This window comes from Caloenas nicobarica, chromosome 15 (assembly GCF_036013445.1).
Source record: "Caloenas nicobarica isolate bCalNic1 chromosome 15, bCalNic1.hap1, whole genome shotgun sequence".
Classification (NCBI taxonomy): domain Eukaryota; kingdom Metazoa; phylum Chordata; class Aves; order Columbiformes; family Columbidae; genus Caloenas; species Caloenas nicobarica.
Genome location: NC_088259.1, coordinates 11,580,240 through 11,600,279, shown reverse-complemented (window position 1 = coordinate 11,600,279; position 20,040 = coordinate 11,580,240). Strand labels below are relative to the sequence as shown.

At 46.4% G+C, this 20,040-nt stretch overlaps 2 protein-coding genes across 3 annotated transcripts; one reads left to right on the top strand and one right to left on the bottom strand.

Annotated features, from left to right (window-relative positions):
- The first annotated feature begins 1,001 nt into the window (after positions 1 to 1,001).
- LSM14B (LSM family member 14B) lies at positions 1,002 to 13,355 on the top strand. 2 transcript variants are annotated; one of them, XM_065645542.1, is made up of 10 exons: positions 1,002 to 1,222; positions 5,718 to 5,881; positions 6,232 to 6,367; positions 6,820 to 6,936; positions 8,748 to 8,918; positions 9,032 to 9,112; positions 10,150 to 10,311; positions 10,489 to 10,642; positions 11,519 to 11,698; positions 12,050 to 13,355. In XM_065645542.1, the coding sequence occupies exons 1-9, from the start codon at positions 1,102 to 1,104 to the stop codon at positions 11,688 to 11,690; spliced, it is 1,278 nt and encodes a 425-aa protein (XP_065501614.1). In that variant the 5' UTR covers positions 1,002 to 1,101; the 3' UTR covers positions 11,691 to 11,698; positions 12,050 to 13,355. The 2 variants fall into 2 exon arrangements, with proteins under 2 accessions (XP_065501614.1, XP_065501613.1); XM_065645541.1 differs by having other exon boundaries at positions 1,022 to 1,222; positions 9,035 to 9,112.
- A 723-nt stretch (positions 13,356 to 14,078) lies between these two features.
- Positions 14,079 to 19,939, bottom strand: PSMA7 (proteasome 20S subunit alpha 7). The gene is made up of 7 exons (XM_065645654.1): positions 19,753 to 19,939; positions 18,085 to 18,211; positions 16,558 to 16,682; positions 15,669 to 15,791; positions 15,177 to 15,296; positions 14,559 to 14,621; positions 14,079 to 14,306 (listed from the first exon to the last, which is right to left on the bottom strand). Exons 1-7 carry the CDS (start codon positions 19,846 to 19,848, stop codon positions 14,214 to 14,216), a joined length of 747 nt encoding a protein of 248 aa, XP_065501726.1. The 5' UTR covers positions 19,849 to 19,939; the 3' UTR covers positions 14,079 to 14,213.
- Between the last annotated feature and the right edge of the window lie 101 nt (positions 19,940 to 20,040).

Below are 20,040 nucleotides of genomic sequence, written 5' to 3'. Positions count from 1 at the left end.
GGTTTTGAACCTTATTCATCCGCGTCACACAAATTAGTGAGATTTGTGCACTCTGACCTGCTGCCCCAAATGTAACGGCCCTGCCTGCTCCCCATCCTCCCTCACGTTGGTTTAGTGACTTCTCCTCCCGTGACTGTCTGCCAGATGCTGCCGGTTGTCTCTCATTGACCCACAGATGGCTTGGGGAGCCGGAGAAATCCCGGGAGACGCTGCACTGAACGATTCATTCTCCAGCTGCGGCCTGGCGCTCTGGTCCCTCTGTCACCGTGTCACTTGCCGCCATCGGCGCAGCGGGTGCATCTTGTCTCCCTGCTGAACAAAGGCCCGGTGCGCACCTCACAGGGGAGGCCCCTGCGAGCACCGCGGCCTCTTGCAGCGCAGAACCGGGCTCTGCTGCCGCCGCGGCCCGGAGGGAGGAAAGCGGCTCCGGCGGGGGCAGCCAGCCCTGCTCTCCCTGTCACAGCCCTCCCCGAGGGCCAGCGGCCCTGGAGCGGTCTCTCCGCTGCAGAACCCGCTGGGGAGCGGGTGAGGCGAGGCGGCGCGCGGCTGGCAGGGCGGGAAACGCTCCCCTCAGAGACCGGCGCGGCGGGGGGTCGTGCGGGGGAGGCGATCGCCCTCCTTCCCCGCGTTATGTGACAAAAATCTCTGCCACACGGGCGAGCGGGCAGCGACACGCGGCCGGCCTGTGCCGGCAGCGGGCCCGGCGCCGCCGCTCCCCGCCCCCGCTCTCCCCTCAGCGGCCGCAGCGCGGGAAGGGCGCGAGCTCCCGCCCCGCCCCGCCCGCCGCGCACGTGGCACGCCCGCCTAGGCCGGTCACGTGGCGAGGGCTCCGGGCTTCCCCCCCCCGCCTCCCCTCCGCTTCTGACCCCGTCTCCCGTCTGGTCACTCGCAGGCGGCCCGGGCGCATGCGCGGCGGGGCCGCATCACGCCCCCTCCACCCCGCGCCCGCTCCCACCCCGTCTCCCTCCGCGCTATATAAGGCGGGCGCGGCGGGGCTCCCGGCTCCGCAGTGTGCGTGGGCGGGCGCGGCGGCTCCGCGCAGCGGTGCGGCCACCCGCGCGGCCTCCTCCGTCCCCTCAGCCCGGGCCCAGCGGCAGCGCCATGAGTTCGGGGACCCCCTACATCGGCAGCAAGATCAGCCTGATCTCCAAGGCGCAGATCCGCTATGAGGGCATCCTCTACACCATCGACACCGAGAACTCCACCGTAGCGCTGGCCAAGGGTGAGGCGGCGCGGCGGGGCCCTCCCGGGGCGCTGTGGGGGGGTGTCGGGCCTGCGCTCGCTGTGGCTCCGCCGCCGCGGCCCGGCGCTGGCTGAGGGGACGCGGGGGGCCTGCCCGCCTCGCCCGCCGCCTCCGTCCCTGGAACAATGAGCCCGGCCTGGAGCGGCCGCCGGAGCCCGCCCGCCCCGAGGGGCTGCGGCCCGGGCGGGGTGCGGGGAGCTGGGGGGCGGCGGGTCCGGAGCCCCGAGCCGTCGGCGCCGCTGCCTTTCCGTGAGTCAGCACTCGGGAGGCCGCTCCGCTCGGCGGGGCCGGGCATGGGCCGTGGCGGGGGCTCGTTGTGGCTGCAGGGCGCGGGGTGCCGGGGAGCCCTTGGCTTCTACGGGACGTTCTCAGCCCCTTGGAGAGCGACAGATGAGCTGCCAGCGGGGCTGGCTCCTCGTACCATTGTCAAAGCCAGGAGGGTGATGTTCTGCCTGTCGGTCCGTGGTGGGGTTCCCCTCTCCGGTCTGTATGGAGACGCCCGGTGGAATGTCTGCTCGGCTTGAGCAGGGCCCTGGGCCGGTGCTGGAGAAAACGGAGTTGCTGTTGAAGTGTCTTTGTTCCTTTCGTGATCGATAACTGGGCTCTCTTCAGGTGAAGAGCTGGTGTATCTGCACACAGGTCTGGCTCTTCCTACCTTGCAGGCAGCTCATCAAGGCTTTGCATTTTGTTCCCCTGTAGAAATAATGATCTGCTTAAATGGTGTCGTTTCGATTCAGTTGTCACCTGCACTGGGAACTCCTGTATTGACTCTTAAAACACCAAAAAACCCAACAAAAACCATACCTGTCCTGTCGTTTAATCTCTCAAACGAGGTCTTGTTTCTGTATTGCCTTTAACGTTCAGCTTGACTACTCCAGCTAATGGGCATTAGCTTGTTCTTTCCGAGTTTTGTCCTTCCCTGTTCTGATAAGTTCACACCTTCTTCATTGCCTTCAGCAACCCATGGGGGTTGTCCACAAACCAAACATCTTTTGTTTTAAAAGACTATCTGCTGGCACTGACTAGCCTGGTTTTCAGCTATCCTCAAGGCAGCCTGTGTCACAGTATTTATTCAGTGTAATGATGGTTATGTGATGCTGGACACAAGTGTTTGACACCTATTAGTGTGTATTCTGAAGTTTAAAATGTGAGTTTTCACAAATTCACCTTTTTTCTAGGGATGTAGCTATTTATTTAAATGTACAAATGGAGCTATTTATATTAGTGTTTCACTCAAAGTAATTGAGAGGTTGCAGGAAGGTTGCAATTCCTTTACTGTATGTGCAGGAAGGTCTTCACCTTCACCCAGCAGCAAGTAGAAATGTTTTTTTACATAGTTCTGGTTTCCATAAAGCACTTGCTACTTCAGAGCTCAAGTGGTGTGTTGCAAAGTCATATGTGATTAAAGTGCTTTATGGTATGAGAAAGTGTGTGCTCTGTATAAGATTTCTGGCACTTCTTATATTTATTGGTCTCTTAGTGTTCAGTTTTGTTGAACTGGAATGCCTAAGAAGTAGTTGTTACAATAAAGGGAGATTACATTTTTCCCCACTTAAAGTGCTGCTCTATAAACTTTACAGTGGAAACTCTGCTTTTTTTTTTTTTAGCTCTAAGGGTTTTTTACATTTAGAGACTTTATATCAAAATTAGTGTCAGAATTATGAACATAGCAACATTGTTGGAGTTGGTGACAGCAATATCAACCCTGTGTGTTGGGAGGAACAGCTGTTTAAAACACTTGATCTCTGAAAGGTTAGATGAACTGTGAATTACTGACATGCAGTTGAAGTTGTCCAGGTGGATGGTAAATTAAGTCCTAGGTGCCACTGATTAAGGCTCATACAACTTTAGTATGTAAAATAAGTGCTATTCTCTTGACTTTTGTCATCCAAGTGATATAAAGAAGAATTTAGGTTGAAAGAGACCTCAGGAAAGAATCTCATTAGCAGGGCTAACTTCAATTGATTTGTATTTTGTTCCTGTTAAATCTGGACACATGCACAATATCTTAGATTCCATGTACTTAATTAAGCACTGCAAGAAAGTTTTCTGTCTTGTTAGATGCTAAACTTAAATTGCAAACAAAAGAAGTCTAAGACCATTACCGTCCTGTCAGAAGTGAACACCAGAAATTTACTCTCCCTTCTGTAGAAGTCTGAAGAAACTAGAGGTTTTGAGCAAGAAATATCCACAAGCTCTGCTTTCCAGACATCCAGTCACTCTTATAGTGCTTCCTGACCCTTTGGAGCTCTGGCTCAGCAGAGCCCTGTAACTGAGTGCAAACTGTACGGTAAAACAGGGGCTGCAGCGTGGTGAGGCTGGTTTCCCGTTTGCCTGTAAAGAATAGTCATGTAACCCTTCATGGGCAACAGCCCTTTGGATCCAGCTGTATTTTGTGATGTGCCAGAAATGGTGACAACACTTCAGGTGCAAGGTCAGGCATGCTCAGCTCCTAGAGTCCCCTCAAATGCCCTCACTGCTCTTTTGGCTACAACAAGGACACAGTTTTACACCTCTTTTTGTTAGCAACCTTGGGAGCAGCCAACGAAGAGGCTGCCTGGCCAGCTTTGGGCTTTGCAGGTCGTATGTTTCTCCATGTGGAAGCTGATGGGCTGATCGCAGTGCTTGGAGAAGACACGGTGCTTGCCAAGCTGGGCGTGGGACTCTGCAGTAGCCCTTGGGTAGCTTTAGTGTGTCTCACCATGAGCTATGTGCTGCAATAATCTGATCTTCAGCAGGGTTCATATCTCAAAGGCCACAAGCACTGTCTTCAGTTGGTAATCTGTTTCTAGTTGACCAAGTTACAGCTGTAATATGATCAAACAGCAGCTGGAGAGCTAAAATAACTTGGGGAGGTTATATACCCTAGTGACTAATGGGAGACGGTCATTCTAAGGGAGCGGCTCAGAGCTTGTCCTTGCACCACTTACAATTCCCTTCCAGTTAAGTGTGAGCTGAGGTGATAAACAGCATCAGCACTATGGGGACAACGTTTGGCCTTGGCCTGCTGTACCCAGAGCTTACAGCTCCGTGTGAGCTGACATCGCGTTGAACCGAGGTGAAGACAGCTCGCAGCCCTGACAGCTGCTTGGTGGGGGCAACCACCTGGACACAGCTTTTTGTCTCCAAAAACAGGCCTCTGGATGAGTCGCCCTGTCCACAACCATCAACACCCCCAGTAAGTTACTAACAGTAGAGTATACCAGGGATGCTCCGCACTGGGGTTGAGTGGATCCACTTTGTGTTGTCCTTTTTGTGGGGAAGCTGCGGTGCCCTCCATCCCCATTATCCCTGTGACAAGGCTCTCTGTGCTTGATCTTTCCAGCTGTGCAGCGGGAGTGGCAGCTGGCTCGCATGTCACCGTGGAATGTGACATGGCAGGTGCTGGGGAAGGGTCTGTTATGGGTGGAATTTGTGAAGTTACTGCAGGAGTCATGGTGTCCTGGGTGCTTCTGTGGTAACCTGCTAGGAGCAGCTGATGCAACTCTGATCTATTGGCAGAAAGCACACATCAAACCAGTCTGTGCAGGGGCTTATATGAACCGGCAAAGCTTTGCAAAGACACAAAACAACTAGGCTAGTAAACTCGGTGAGCTTCTGTAACTTGTGACTGAAAAAAGTCTCTGTACCCATAGACCATGCCCGTTCTCTAGCCCATTTCAAGCTTTCACGGAGCAGTGTCTGATATAGCTATGCTACATGTTTTCTTGCACTAACAACCCAGTAAGTCCCAGTCTGACCTATTCCTGTTTAATGGCTCACATTAATTTATGCTGCTGCCTGGTAGCTGCCATACACAGTTAGCTGCAGCCTTTTTTCTACTCTAATGTGTAATACTGCTGGTTGGTACCTTCTCAATAGCTGGGACTCAGTAAAGTCTTGGCAGGCACTGAGGTTTTGGATCTATCACTAAAAGCTTGCTGTGTGGTCAGTGGATATTAGTCAAAATACCAGTGGTGTTGGGTAGAGAGAATTTTAATAGGAAGTTCTTGTCATGGATAAAACTTTACCTCTATCTGTATAATAAATATATGAAACTGAAGGTGCAAATTTGAGCTCTAAAGCCTTGTAAGATTTCCCCCCGCCCCCGCCTTGCTGCATTGGAGCCTCTCCTGTTCTCTGTTGCAGTGGCAGTTGTCTCAAGCAGAATGCTGACACGGGACGGGGCTGTGGAGGGAGGGGATGTGGCAGCACAGCACAGTGGGGACGTCCTTGTGTTTGGAGTAGGAGTCTTCGCTCCAGCTGGTCTATGGTCTTTACCTTCACAGCTTGATGTAAACAAAACTGTTTATGCAGGCTGCTGAAAAAGTTGGCATTTGAGGGAACGGGTGTGTGTGATAAGGAGATTCAGAGGTAACCTTTCTTTTTTGTTATCTTTGGCAAGTATTACAGGAGTACATTTTAATTGCATAAATATCTTGCACAATGCTGCAATGGTAATACTGGACTAATAATAATCTTTCTAATGCTAAAGTGCGATCCTTTGGTACTGAAGACCGGCCTACAGACAGACCTGCTCCTCCGAGAGAAGAAATCTATGAATACATTATTTTTCGAGGAAGTGACATCAAAGACATCACTGTCTGTGAACCTCCAAAAGCTCAACATACTCTGCCACAAGATCCTGCCATTGTTCAAGTAAGTTAGCCTGAAGTGTCGCTAGAAAGCTATGATAAAACATTGGTGATGGAAGACTTGCTTTTTGGTATAAGCTTAAAACGAAGGCCAGTAAGTGTCTCCAGGAATCTTCAGGTTGAAGTATCCTGAATTCCATTGTAATGTTTAAAATAGCCACATTAAAGACTTCAGTCAACAAAAGCCAGAGCTAGTTACCTAGCTGAGGATGCAGAAAAACCATAAAGAGGTAAACTAACCCTTCTCAGTATTTACTTAAGCTTTAGTAACACTGTATGTGAAGTAGAGAATCACTGCCAAAACAAGCTGACTTGTGGATGCTGTAAATGGAAATGTACTTTGTCTTGTTACAGTCTTCACTGGGCTCTGCCTCTACATCATCCTTTCAGCCACATGTGCCTTACAGCCCGTTTAGAGGTATGCCACCTTACAGCCAGCTCGCTGCCAGCTCTTTACTTAGCCATCAGTACGCAGCTTCATTAGGTTTAGGTAAGTAAAAACTTCACTTGCTAGAATAAAGGTGCAGTCCTTGTATGCAGCTCCTGTGAAATCAAGTAACAGTAACTAATTCTGAATTCCTTGCCAAGTGTCACGCTGCAACAAGCAGTGAATAAGTAGTTAACAACTTTATTGCAAAGAGGCCTGCATTTCTCTTAAACACACACATAGAAAAACATAAAAGAAAGAAACTAAGTAGCTAAAGTTTGTTTCTGAAAATAATGTGAATACCAAACAGTTGAGGCCAGTTCATTTCTAACCTAACATCCCTCACATATCCATCACATGTAAAAAGAGCCTGTATTCACAGAGAGGACTGTAAATAAGCTGCTCTAATGCTGTTCTAGAGATTCTTGTATCTCTTTCCAAGTCCTTCAGATGTTTCACTACCTTGTATCTTATCCATATATCTTTGCTTTCTCTTCTTCCCTCTATCTCTTTAGAGAAATTGGTAAGCCCTCCAGCATCAGCAGCTGCTTCCAGCCCTAGTTCTTCTCCGTCTCCACAACCTGTTTCAGAGCCTGACATGTCTTCAGAGCCCCATCAGCTCTCTTCCAAGGGTAACAGCAGTTTGAGGACTCCAAATATTTGGAAGAACTGCATGGCACTTGCAAACACTCTGTTCTTGTTAACCCCTCCTAGAATGGTAGTACTTATGTGGATAATGCAAGTAGAACTAGGTTGTTCTCAGCTGGTTTTGCCTTTCGTTATGTGAAGTTATACCTCCTGTCCTAGAAGTATCAATTAGAGGGACAGGAGAAAGAGAAAGTACAGGACAGCGGATCCTCCTGTGTAAGTATCAGGAGAGGGCTGAGGTTTAGCGATGCTGATGTGCTGCATCCTCTCCAGGAACGTGTGTCACCTTAGAGACTGGGCGAGGAATTAATTAGTCTTTTGTGGAAAGAGAAGCTCTCTGTTTACATTGTTTACATTGTGGGTGGCCTTGCTGCTAGAGACAGAGGTTAACAGAAAATTCAGGAGTATTGCTGTAATTGAGGAGATATCAGCATAGATTTCCTGCATGATGGGGCACAGTACCTTGTTAAGACTCCCGATTAGTAAAGCATGACTAACAGTAGCAATTTCTGAGTTGTGGTAAGCTGAGATAACATAGTTCTGGGTGCTTGCTTCTATGTGTACAAACTCTTAAAGGTGGTTGAGTAGAGATACTAGACTGATCATCCTCAGAGCAGAGAGACCAGGTGCAGCCTGCATTTAAACATGGTAATTAGTTTCATCTGTTTATAACTTAAGCATGTTTGCTTGTGTTGGCATGAAACTGTTTTTACTTACTCTCTGGTTTTGGCCATCTATCTGTATGGACTTTCTCAATATTCTGGCTAAGCTTTGAAACTTTCTCATGTTAAACACGCACAGCAGCTTTGTCCTACTGATTAATCCTTAGGATATGTCTGTTTTCCTTGCAAGTTTTCCAGGTGTACATTAACTGGGAACCTGCATGATGGTACCTACTGGGTATATCTCATGTGGACGTGGGTGACCCAGAAGTGTCAGTGGCTTGGTTTGTGTGTACTCTTCAGCTTTTCACTTTTCCTGCTCTTAAAGTATATTCAGTTAAAAGTTCGCTTCCAAGCAGTTCTTACGCATAACTACATAAGCCTGTAGTACTCCAAAACTTCTAATTAAATCTAGAATGCAGTGTTTCTTCTGAGTACTGAAGACTGTCACTTTTTAATATAATTGGTGTAAGGTATACCAAACCATGAAAAGTATTTACATGTTTTGTAGTGTGAATAAATAAGCCTGGATGGAAGAGCAACAGAAGTCTTGGTAACACTTTGGCCTTGACCAAGAAGGAATTTAAAAGGGTAACTTTGAGATCCTGGTCTGGTTTCAGGTTTTCTTTGTCTGAAAGCTAACAATAAGCAATAGGGTTGAAGGACTTCTAAAAGTGGCTTACAAAACGGGGTATAGTTGAGGTGGTTAAACTTTTGGTACAAAACTTTCTTGACAAAGTGGGGAAGCTTTCTTGAGCAGTTCCAAAATGGTGGATTTTTGCTTCAGATGTATGTAAAGTAAAATCCTGTATAATGAAGGATAAAACTAGAAATTAGATTTTGGTATAAACTGTCTTAAGAGACTGACCTGGCTTGCTTACCTAATGTGTGTCTAACTTGGTTTAAGAAATAAATGGGTAGATTTCCCGATTTTAAAGCTCTGGATTTGAGAGCCATGACTTGTGTGGCAGTAGCGCCTTACCTACTGTGTGTGCCACTTAAACATAGCGTGTAGTGATAAACACTCAAGGCTTTGAGTAATTCTTGACAAAACGGATTCTCCATAGAAGTGGGCAGGGTTTGAACAGTGGCAGACTTTCTGAGAGGCGCTTAGTCACTGGGATTTTTTCCAGGTGCTGGCTTTCCTTCTGTTCACCCAGTGCGCAAAAGCCCCATGGTGGAGCAGGCTGTGCAGACCGGCCCAGTTGACAACGTGAATTCACAAAAGCCTCCCCCGGTGAAAGTAACTCCGGGGGCTCAGCGCAATGGGCGGCAGGTTCCGCAGAGCAACAGTAAGACAAATGGTTTGTATCCACCACTTTAAAGTGTTGTTTTCAAGCACCAAAGGTGCGTAGCAAGACTAAACTGTTTGGTTTCGTTCTTGTGCTCCTTTACTGAGTTTATCCTTCTCGTTCAGTAGATGCAGTTCAGGCAGCACCTGTGCAGACCCAGGGACAGGTGAATGATGAAAACAGAAGACCTCAAAGGAGAAGATCAGGTAGGTGAACCTGACACTAAATAGTTGTGATAGCCTGCGAAGGCTGATATTGATAATTTCAGTGACGGATTATTGGACAGGAGATTGAGAGGGAAATAAAGCTTGATAAGGCTTTGGGTATCCAGAGATGCTCCCTGACAAAATAGGTTCTGGAGTCACAGAAGTTCAGAACATTTCAGGGACAGAATTCTGGTGTCTTTTCTAGACACTTGAAGGTACGTTATACAAATTGATGCTATGAGTTGGCAGCAGAAACTAGATTTCTCTGCAACCTGAAGTATTTTTTTTTACTGGGAAGGGTGGCATGTTTAAGAATTTCCAGAGCTCTTGTAACTGAGAGGAGCTATGGAGCCCTCACTTCCATAGAGCAGAGGTCTTATCTCAGGACTGAAGTTTAGTGGTTCTGTGATTAAGCACAGGTGAGAAGAAAGTGAAATTAAGTTCAAATAGATATTTCTGCCCAAGCAAAATGAGAAAAGGCAGGAAACAAAACTTCACACTCTCAGGTCTTCAAATTAATTTGCCTGAGGAGCAGCACAGTAGAAGGGGTTATAGCTTTTCCAGAAAGGAGTTGATAGCTTCTCAGTTGGAAACCAGAAGCTGCACAAAGTACAAGCCCCTTTTGTGGGCAGGTAAGTCTCGAGTGGGTTTTCTGAACCCAGTGACCTGTTCCCCTTTGCCAATCACGATAGCTTTGTAGCCTGTTTGTGCCCTGCTCGCAGATGAATAGCAGACAGAAAAGGTAGTTTTCCCTGCTTGCCTCAGCTTTTCTTGGTATAGAACTTGTTCTGATTCTCACACTGGAAGGAAAGTTGTGTGTACTGTCTTAACGGTAAGGCTGACATCCAGGAATGCTTTTCAGAAAGTTAAAGTATTGCTGTAAAATGTCTTCTACAGTTCAGAAATTACTTGCAAAGAGGTGTGGCCTTAACCACAGGACTAGAAACTCCTGAGCTCTAACCCTGGTTCTCTCTGGTCTTCAGCAAGTCATTTAACCTCATGTGCGTTACCAAGTGTTTAAACTCTCCTGCTTTCAGGAAACAGGAGAACCAGAAACCGTTCCAGAGGACAAAACAGACCAACTACTGTGAAGGAAAATACAATAAAGTTTGAAAGTGACTTTGACTTTGAAAGTGCAAATGCACAATTCAACAGAGAGGAACTTGATAAAGAATTCAAGAAGAAACTAAACTTTAAAGGTTTGTGACTTCATTAAATATGAATTACTGAGCTGGTAGTAAACACTGTGTAGACAAACTTGTTTTGAGAAACTGCATGATTAATGTGGCAGCATCTCAAACCTTGTTTGAGGGAGCAGGAGAACAGATGGCTCTTCAATAAGTATCCAGGAATGTAATACCTTTTGTTATCTTCAGATGACAAACCAGAGACGGGGGAAGAAAAAGGGGACCCTGGAGTGGCAACTCAAAACAATGACGGCAACGTAGAGGAGGACCTTCTGGGACCCAACTGCTACTATGATAAATCCAAGTCTTTCTTTGACAACATTTCTTCAGAACTCAAATCGAGGTGAGTGTTTTCCAAAAGCTTGCTTTTTAAATGCAATTTTTAGGCATAGAATTCTGGACATAATCAGTATTACATGGTTTAATTCATTAAAAGTCTTAGAATGCAAGAAAGTTGGCAAAACAGTCCTTAGAAGGAGGGAGTATTGGCTCACAAGTGGTATTAACCGAGCTTTGTGCAGTGGGATCAAACAAAAAGCGCAGATTTCAGCTGAAACTGATACACTTGCCCAAACTATGATACAGGAATTTCCAGTTCTGTTTCCCAGTGCTGACTTTGAGCCCATTGATTTTAAACAAATTCCTTATCTCCTTTGGGGGAGGAGGCATCAGGGTCATGCTGTGCTGAAGGTGCTGCAGCTTGGAGACAGGAGCAAGCTGAGGCTGGAGCCTGGGCAGAGACCTCAGGTCTGTCTTTGGAAATGCATTAAATTAAATGTTGGGAATATTAAAATAAAGCTTCATCTTTTGCTGCTGACACTGATGTTATCAACTACCTGGCAAAGTCAGACATCCCTTGAGTGTTGGTGTGAAATTCCCTTTAGCTTTTCTCCTTCCCTGAAAGCTTGCTTCCAAGCGCTGTGCAGTGCTCAGGGCCAGGTGGTCTTGTATTTTTCAAGAGAACAAGACGGGGTTTGAGTTTGTAGACCATGGTCAACCCTTCTCTAGGCTCGTCTTTAGTTTTCCATGTAAAAGTAGCTCACAAAAGCCAACAGCTGGCACTGCCAAATCCCCGCTCAGCAGAGGAACTGAGTTAGTGTGTGTGTCCACTGCAGCTGGTTCTTGTTGTGCTTTAGTTCAACACAGGGTGCTTGAAGCTTCCTGACTGACTTACTGGCCGTTGAACATTTATATTGCATCTGAATGTGGTCGTGTTCAGTTCTAGGCGCACCACGTGGGCTGAAGAAAGGAAGCTCAACACAGAGACGTTTGGAGTGTCCGGACGGTTCCTTCGTGGCCGCAGCTTTCGTGGGGGATTTCGAGGTGGAAGGGGAAGCGGAGCAGCGAGGCGAACCCAAACCACTCACAGAGCTGGTACTGGCAGAGTGTAACTTCAGAGGCAAGTTTTTTAGCAAGAATAAATTCTGTCTCTGAGCCAGGTTTGTCTCTTGTTCCTTGTCTGAACTGTCTCTGCAACCTCTCGGGCTCTCCAGTCTCATGGATATATCAAGATTTGTTCATTGTTGTATCTGATCTATCCTTTGAAGTGGTAGAAGGAAATATGAGGAGTTCTAATGTGTTGATTTCTTGGGCCAGCTTTCTGTCTGAGGAAGCAAGAGCTGCTTATTGGGGCTGAGGCTCTTGCAAAGCATTTCAGTTGATACCTGGGTGTGAACTTTGCTGCTTTTTCTTGGGAGAATATCCCCATTATATCAAATCTAATTCTGCCATATTTCTTTTTTCTGAATAGGTTCTAACATCTGTCCTGAGAGGATGAAATTGTAAATAGAAAGAAAACAACCAACTGCTGCACTAATGTGCGAAAATTGTTCGTATTGTTTACTGTCTCAGCTCAAGTGACAGAACTTCATGTACTACTGCTTATATTCTGGACTTATTTTGGACCAGCAACTGTCAGCTGGAATATTCTTTGGAAGAGGGAATGTGTTCAGGGGTACCTTCTTCAGGGTGTCTTTTTATTTGTGTTTGGTTTGGGTTTTTTTAAGTGCAGACTAACATGGTTCTTCTTTCTGGGTCTCTCGAAGGCTGCTATAGTCTAAGCTTAAAGTCAGATTCCTTTTCTGAACCCTGAAGAAGACAAATCATGCTATTTTAACACGGAACCAAAGCTCACCTGAAATAAACCAGCTCTAATTTGTTTGTTCTGAGTAACCAAACGGATTCTTTGGTGCTGCTGGTCTCACAGTTCTCAGCAGCAGGTGTGAAGTAGCACTTGGTATCTGGAAGAACAGATTCCTGGTGCTGAGGAGTTGTGTATATTGTCACTTGGGAATACTGGATTGTTGATCATGTAGTAGTGTAAGCGACTGTACAACTGTTTGCCAGCTGGTGCTAGTGTGGCGGTACTACAGGTTTACACAGTGCTGTGACTCCCTCCGGCTGAAGGGTGCTGGGTGCTCCCCGGAGGTTTGGGGGCCAGCGCTGTGTCCTCGGCAGGATGGGAGCGAGTGGCTGCGCCCCTGCGCGCAGGTCATGGTTTTTGGCAGCAGTTGCTGTCTGGGAAGGGGATCTGAGCTCTGAGTTCTGCCTCTGTTCGTACCTCACCCACAGGTAGCACTGAGCGCAAACAGTTCTCTGTACACTAGTAGGCTGTGGTGGAACACTATGGAATGTTTTCATTAAACTAGGGATGGGATCTATGTAATGAAGCTTAGCAGATGGGCATGTTTAATTTGTTTCCTCTGTACCCCCCATACTGTAAATAGTTTAGTTGTTTTTTCTTTTGTTTTTTAAAAAAAACGTGTATGTGGGGAGAGGGACTGGGAGGGGGGTTACATTTCTTTGCATGAATATGTGGGTTAAATTGCTATAGGCATGTGTCCCTTTTTTGGTTGGTAGAGAGTTTCGTTGAAAAAGCACCTTGATGACCGAACCCCTTACATAGCTAGAATGTTTTAGTTACGCATTGACCTAGGTTACTGTAAAAGCTTGGATTTATTTTTGTAGGACTTTATTGCTGAGAATTAGAACATAGCAGTGGGGCTGCTCTTTGGAGTAATGTAAATTGTAATTATAATAAACATGTAAATGTTTAATGTTTCCCTCTTGATTTGTTCTGGATGTAGCTCAGTGCCATCAGCCTGTGCAGCTCGGCAGACATCTGTCCAAGTGGGACTCAGATCCGGATTGTATAAAACCGCACTGCAGTTCTGCCAGGCCTGGGAGGGGTTACAGAGTATTTAGACAGGGCTTTAAAACAAGGGAATGACACTGGTGACTCGGGCCATCAAAATCCCAGTCCAAGGGCTGATCAATGAAATGCCAATTCCAGGCATTCACTTTCTCTCCCTGCTGTGGTCTAATGCCTGTCTGAGCAGGAGGAAGCAGCTGCAGCTCTCCTGGCCTTGATTCCTGTGGGATGCTCTGCCCACACTTGGCTTGGCAGCATTGAGCTGTAAACAGCTTCCTTGTGGTGTGGGGAGGTCCTGGGGCTGTTCCAGTTCCACTCCCTTGGTGGACAGAAATAGGGAACTTGTAATAGTTGTCCCTTTATTACTATTGCAGGTGGGTGCTGAAGCCTGGTGGGTAAGAGCTCAGGAGAGGACTGAGGTGGCTCTGAAGTGGGAAAAGGCAACACAAAGCTCTACAGCACAAACAGCAAAAACTGACAACTCAGCATGGACAAGAATCATTAAACAAACTTAAGTGTCCAGGAGGAAAAAAAAAAAAGCAAAGTCTTTGTCCTTTAATGGGTCACAACTGCTGTTTTGCATCCAACCACATAATCCCAGGTAACTACATGCAAGGAACAGACAGACTTTAAAATAAAAAAAATCAGTAGGTTTATTGTAGGTCTCAGGAGGGCACAGTATGAGTGGAATGCCTACACATCTATACAGAACAACCCATCACTTGAATTAAAAAGCAGCAGCTAAGCAGTTGAATTTCATTCATCATGATGTTTTCTTCTGCTTTTTCTTTTCATTTTCTTCCTTTTCTTTTTCAATTTCAGCAACATATTTCTCAATTTCTTCAGGGTTTAGGATCTACAACAGAAACAGAGGCAACCCTCAGGATAATAATGCAACTCAGAGGCTTTTACTTAAGCATCTCCAGTTCTGACAGGGAGAGTTAACTGGTATTTATCCAGACACAACAACATTCCTTGGCCACTACTAATAAACAAAAGCATTTGCCAGGGCAGAACGTGAGATTAAGGGCTGGAAGCTCATAAAAATCATCAACAACAGTATCAGAGAAACTGGCTGCAAAGGGAAAAGACAAAACTAAGACTTTACCTTCAGCGGCTGCTCTCGCCTCATAACCGCCAGCTCAATGTTCTTCCCACCAGACTGCACCACCTTAACAAGAGTCAGATTTAATATTAGGAGTGTGTCCATTAATTAATTCTAAGAACCCCCTTTCAGGTGGTCTTAGAAGGAAAGTAGACACAGATCGGGAGTATTTTGCTTGTGAGCTCTAAGCTCTCACTGCAGTAGCTGTGGGACTCAATAAGGGTTTTGCTGCAGGCAACAGTGAGCTCAGCACTGGAGAACAACCCCTCGTTTGGGCTGTTTTCTGGGTCTTCAATAAAGGAGCAAAACATCCTGCACACGGTTTACCCCACCTTTGGTGCATTTAATGCCCAGACCTAAAATCTGTTTTCCTCCCCAGACAGCTGTGAGGAAATTCTTCTGTGTAAGCTACAGAAACTGTTACCTGAAATACAGGGTGTATAATACACCCTCTGTTCTGACCCTTGAATTTAATCCCCCACGTATTGCCCACAACAAACGGTTTTCACAGATCCTTTTATAGAAAATCCTTGTGCGTGTCACAAGAAAGCGCACACGCTCACATTTCAGAAGCTAATCCGGACAGTGAAAAGCCTCACAAGGGATTTGAAACAGACTCACCTCCAGAAGAGCCTTGATGACAAGCTTGATAGTGAGATCGTCTGTTTCAATGGCTTCATCAGTGTAGTTTTTCTCCAGAAACTCACGCACAGATTTGGCTCCTCTGCCAATGGCATTAGCCTGGAAACATCGAGGGGAAAAAGATGATGAGTGGAAGTTTAGAAAAGACTTCATTTACAGAATAAGCAAGAAATACAAGTTGTTCAATTATAAAGTCTAAAGCTGTTTTGTGATCACCGTGTATTTTTCAGAAGACTGAACATGTTACTGCCCACATGTCACACAAGACAGCTGCCAGGCACAGGTGGGTTTTTGGAAAACAGGGCAAGATTTCCCAAGGAAAGCTGGACTGCAGACTGCTGCTCAGTAAATTTGATCATGAGGGATTTTTGCAGCTGCAAACCAGCACCATCTGGCCAGTTAGATCTCCTTTCTACACCAGCCCCCCCCAAATATTTCATTACTTCTCCGCAAGAGACAGAATCAACTCACCTTCCAAGCGTGGTACGTGCCAGAGGGGTCGGTCTGGTACAGCCGGGGGGTCCCATCGAAGTCAAATCCCACAATAAGAGCAGAGATACCAAAAGGTCTGCGGCCATTGCTCTGCGTGTACCTCTGAGCAGAGAGAAGAGAGATTCATCTGGGCGAGATTCATGGTTTATAACAGTTTAAGAGAAACCAGGAATGTGCCAGAATGAAAGACACAAATGTGAGATCGTGGTAAAGAGACAAAGCGAAACTTTGGAAAGTGGCGCTCTGCTCTGGCAGATGATTACAGGAATTACACTATTATCATCATCACTACACTAATACATGGTTGTGCGTGAGTAAATTAGGCTTTTTCTAATCCCCACTAGTTGCTGAAAATCAGTTTAATACCCTGGCAAATGAATAATTTTATCACAGAATGCAGTTGGACATATTTTGAAACTGTTAATTCATTTTAAATTCATGAATATCAAATGTAAAATACATTAAGTCCTGCAGGGATTTGCTCCCCTCTTGCCCCTCCCTGCAATGGCTCAGTGGGAGGAAAAACAAACAGGAGCTGTGAAGAGGTTCTGACAACAACCGGGCACTGTTGTTATGAGAGTGAGCGAGAGCTGGAGATTAGCAGTGTGTTCCTGATGATATCACCCGCAGAGTTACGCAGTCCTCACCAGCACTATTTCTTAATCTTGGGAAAAAAACCCAAGCAGTAATCAACCCTCCTTTTCTATTGCTCCATCCCTATTCCAAATAAACACCCGCAATGTTTTGTTGTGCTGATTTTTACCAACCAGCCAAGTAGAATGCGGCCTGGACAGATGTTTTCCATATTTAATCTGAAGCACTGTTGGTCAGGACATATTTTTAAGCATCTCTGTGTGGTCCAATGTACCTGTTTCAGACTCGCAATGTAGCGTGTGATGTACTCCACGGTGACAGGATCCTCCACGGTCAGCCTGTGGCTCTGACACTCCACACGGGCTCTGTTTATAACTATTCTGGCATCAGCTGTCAGCCCTGAAACGACAGGGTGTTCTCAGATTCACGCTTCATACCATACGCAAAAATAAAACACCTGTTCTTGCCCCAAAAGGCTCACAAGATCAGTGACAACAGCGATGAAAAAAGCAAATGAGAGATCGCTTTTCCTGAGGTTTGCTGGGCGAGAATGGCATTTGGGAGGCAACAGAAAGAACCTAATGTACCAAAATAAGCAGAGGATTTAGTTTACAGCTTTCATGTTTAAGTTAGATAACGTAATTCTGAACCAGGTAATGGAAATATTACTGACAGACAGCACTACATCTGACAGCAAATTATCAATCTCAATTCTCACACACATTGGATTTATTTCTTATGTAGTCACCCTAATTATAAACCAGCTTTATCTGCACAGCAGATCTTGTCCAATCAACGAGGCTACAGCAGCATGATGTTAGTTGACAAAAATGAGTATGATCCTTTGAAAAAAAATTTAAAATAAATTTCTTATTTTACTTTTTAGCTAATGGTGCCATTTTCAATTTACACCCTTGTTTCTGCTAGACAACTTGTCTCCAAGCTTGTGAACCCCTGTGTGTATCACAACCCTCAGCTGAGGAAACCAGGCAGCAGAAGGAGATGCGCCCGTCACTCCTGATGCTAAAAACCCCGGGGTGTGCGCAGGTTAAATCAGATCTGCCCTTAAAGCACTAGTGACGCTGGCACAAAGATTCTAAACTACTTGAAGAGAAACCTCTGAAACAGATTTTATCCCCATTTACGTTGTCTTTAACTGCCTCATGTTTAAGCTTTGAGCAATGGAAATTAAGGCGTTTGGAACAGGAAGAATGTGGAACTGGAATATTTATGCTTCAGATCCAGAGCTGTTCATTCAGGAAGCGCCTTCTGAAGTAGAACAGAGGTGATTTTTCTTTGTTTTATGCAAGACTGCAAAATTTAGCTTTTTTGATTTGATGCATGTAGGAGAAGATCCCCAGAACTGACAAATGTCTCTTACAGCTCCGGTGGTACGTGTTAATAATAGGTATTGTATATATAACATTTTAACTATTTAATTTTTAATATATAAAATATCTAAAACAAATGCATACATATACATTTAAATATATGTATATTTAAATGGGATATACCTGTATCTGTACCAACGACACATCAGTTCTCAGTCTTCATCCTCACAATAAACGTAGAGGACCTTAGCAGCTTTAACACATATTTCCTATCATTGGATCATTGGCTCGCTCTATATATTTACCCTTACAGCAGGCTACTCTTATTTTTAAAAGAATAAGCAACCGTGGAAATATACTCCTTCCCCACAGTCCTCAGCCAGTTATGCTACGTGTTGTATGTTCTCAGAATCCGTTAACGTACCCAAAGGTGCTGTGGTAACTGCCAAAGCCCCAAAGGGACCACGTACCTGCAAAGGCCATGCAGACGTTGTCATCCAGAGCACAGATCTTCCGTACGGTTCTTTCATCCTGAAGTTTTGCCACAGACTTCTTTTCCACACCAAGAACAACAATATCCTTCCCTCTTACTCCAACCTTCAACACATTAAAAGAAGAAGAAGAAGAAAAAAAGTTAAGCTAGGCTCAAAATACTTAGTCTTTGCAGACTTTACGGAAATGAGCAGGAAAAAACAATGAACACAAGACCCCCACTTTGTAAACATTATTTCTGCTTAAAGTCAATATTTCAGTGCCTATTGCCACAACCTGGAGAAAGAACTGATGTAACAAAAAAACACATTAGTTTCCAGGGTGCGGTTTCATAATCGGCTTATACCAATTAATATCCATGTGGCTCCCCAAGGAGATATTCCCACTCTTCTGACCAGCGGTGTTTTCCCCAACTCTCTCGACTCCACATTGGCCTTTCCGCAGCCACAGAAGCAGGATGAACAATAAAACTACAACTAGTCCAGTGCTATCGCTCAAGTCAGAACCCAAAACACTGAAGATCAGACCAAGTAAAACCTACAAGCAGCCTGTCCGCACCTTGACGTCCCAATTCAGACTTTGAATACAGCTTTTCCAACACCAGGGAGAAAAAAAAAAAAAAAAAAAAGAGTTGAGCTTTTACACTCATTCCCACTGCATCTCACAGGGTGCTGGGAATAATTTTTTCCCACGAGGTGGCCCTGCTGTTACAGATGCGTTACAGATGTTTCAAAAAACACTAAACACAACCTACCACTCAACAAGAGGCAAGACAGAAGTATATTATATTAGACGTTAGCTCTACTTTTACAGTATTTTTCATTTCTGGAAAAAAAAAAAGTGAAGAGTATATTCTGCAGTAACTCTTGTTACATTTATTCCCATCTCAAAGGCAGTACATTTTCTTCCAGGAATTTTGTTGTTTGGGAATAAATATTAACACATCTTTTCCCTCTCAAATGAAATTAAAAAAACCAACCAAACAAACAAACAAAAAAAAAACACCAAAAAAAACCACCACACAAACCCCCAAAAAAACCCCCCCAAAAAACAAAAAAAAACCAAAAAAACCACCAACCCCCCCCCCAAACCAACCCCCAAAAAACAAACAAACAAAAAAACACCCCCAAAAAAACAAACAAACCAAACCAAACCAACAAAAACCCCAAAACCAAACCAAACCAAAAACTTAATTGAGCAAAAGCTTGGGACATCTGGAAACTAAGAGCCAGAAAGTCGCTCCCACATGCCTTTGCTGACACGTTGCCCAACCCACCGGGAATCTGCATCTCGCAGGAGAAGAAACCGGAGCCGCTGCCGCTCCCGGCGCACGCAGGGAGTGAGGCAGAAGCTCCCGGGTCGGCTTTGCCGGGGGCCGAACGGCAGCGCCGGGACCGCACCTGTCCCGGGCCTCACGCTCAATGCACAAAAACCCCCGACGTTCCCCCCAAAAAGCCACAGGAGCGGCCTGAAGCAGAGCGGGAGCTTTACAGCCACCCCTGTGAGGAAAGCGGTGGCTGTTGGCGCGGCTCCGGGCCCAGCGCCCGCCCGGCCTCGGGGCAGCCCCGGGGCCGGTGACAGAACCGCCGGCCAGGCCCCGGCCCGGGCCTCCCCTCAGCGGCCAGCGCCGCCCCGGCTTCACTCACCGCCGTGGAGCCCTTCTTCACCGCCTCCTGCGCGTACTCCACCTGGAAGAGGTGCCCGTCCGGGGAGAAGACGGTGATGGCCCGGTCGTAGCTCATGGCTGCCGCCCGTGCGTCCCCGCGGGCCGGATCCAGCCGCCTCCCTCAAAACAGCACACTCATCCCCCGCCCCCCGCTTCCGGAGCCGCCCGCCATGCCGACGGCGCCCCCTGCGCCAACTGCGTACGCTGCACCCCGCGGAGGGGCGGGGCCCCGCCTGCGCTCTTGGCGTACGGAGCGCCGCGTTACGCA

What these genes read in the sequence shown, in the direction of transcription:
- LSM14B (XM_065645542.1), top strand. Translation starts at nt 1,102, where the DNA reads ATGAGTTCGGGGACCCCCTACATCGGCAGCAAGATCAGCCTGATCTCC. An exon ending in AAGATCCTGCCATTGTTCAA is followed by an intron (nt 5,882 to 6,231) that starts GTAAGTTAGCCT and finishes GTCTTGTTACAG; the next exon opens with TCTTCACTGGGCTCTGCCTC. An exon ending in CCATCAGCTCTCTTCCAAGG is followed by an intron (nt 6,937 to 8,747) that starts GTAACAGCAGTT and finishes GATTTTTTCCAG; the next exon opens with GTGCTGGCTTTCCTTCTGTT.
- PSMA7 (XM_065645654.1), bottom strand. Translation starts at nt 19,848, where the DNA reads ATGAGCTACGACCGGGCCATCACCGTCTTCTCCCCGGACGGGCACCTC. An exon ending in GCACGTACCACGCTTGGAAG is followed by an intron (nt 15,297 to 15,668) that starts GTGAGTTGATTC and finishes CGATGTTTCCAG; the next exon opens with GCTAATGCCATTGGCAGAGG. An exon ending in GGCGAGAGCAGCCGCTGAAG is followed by an intron (nt 14,307 to 14,558) that starts GTAAAGTCTTAG and finishes TTTCTGTTGTAG; the next exon opens with ATCCTAAACCCTGAAGAAAT.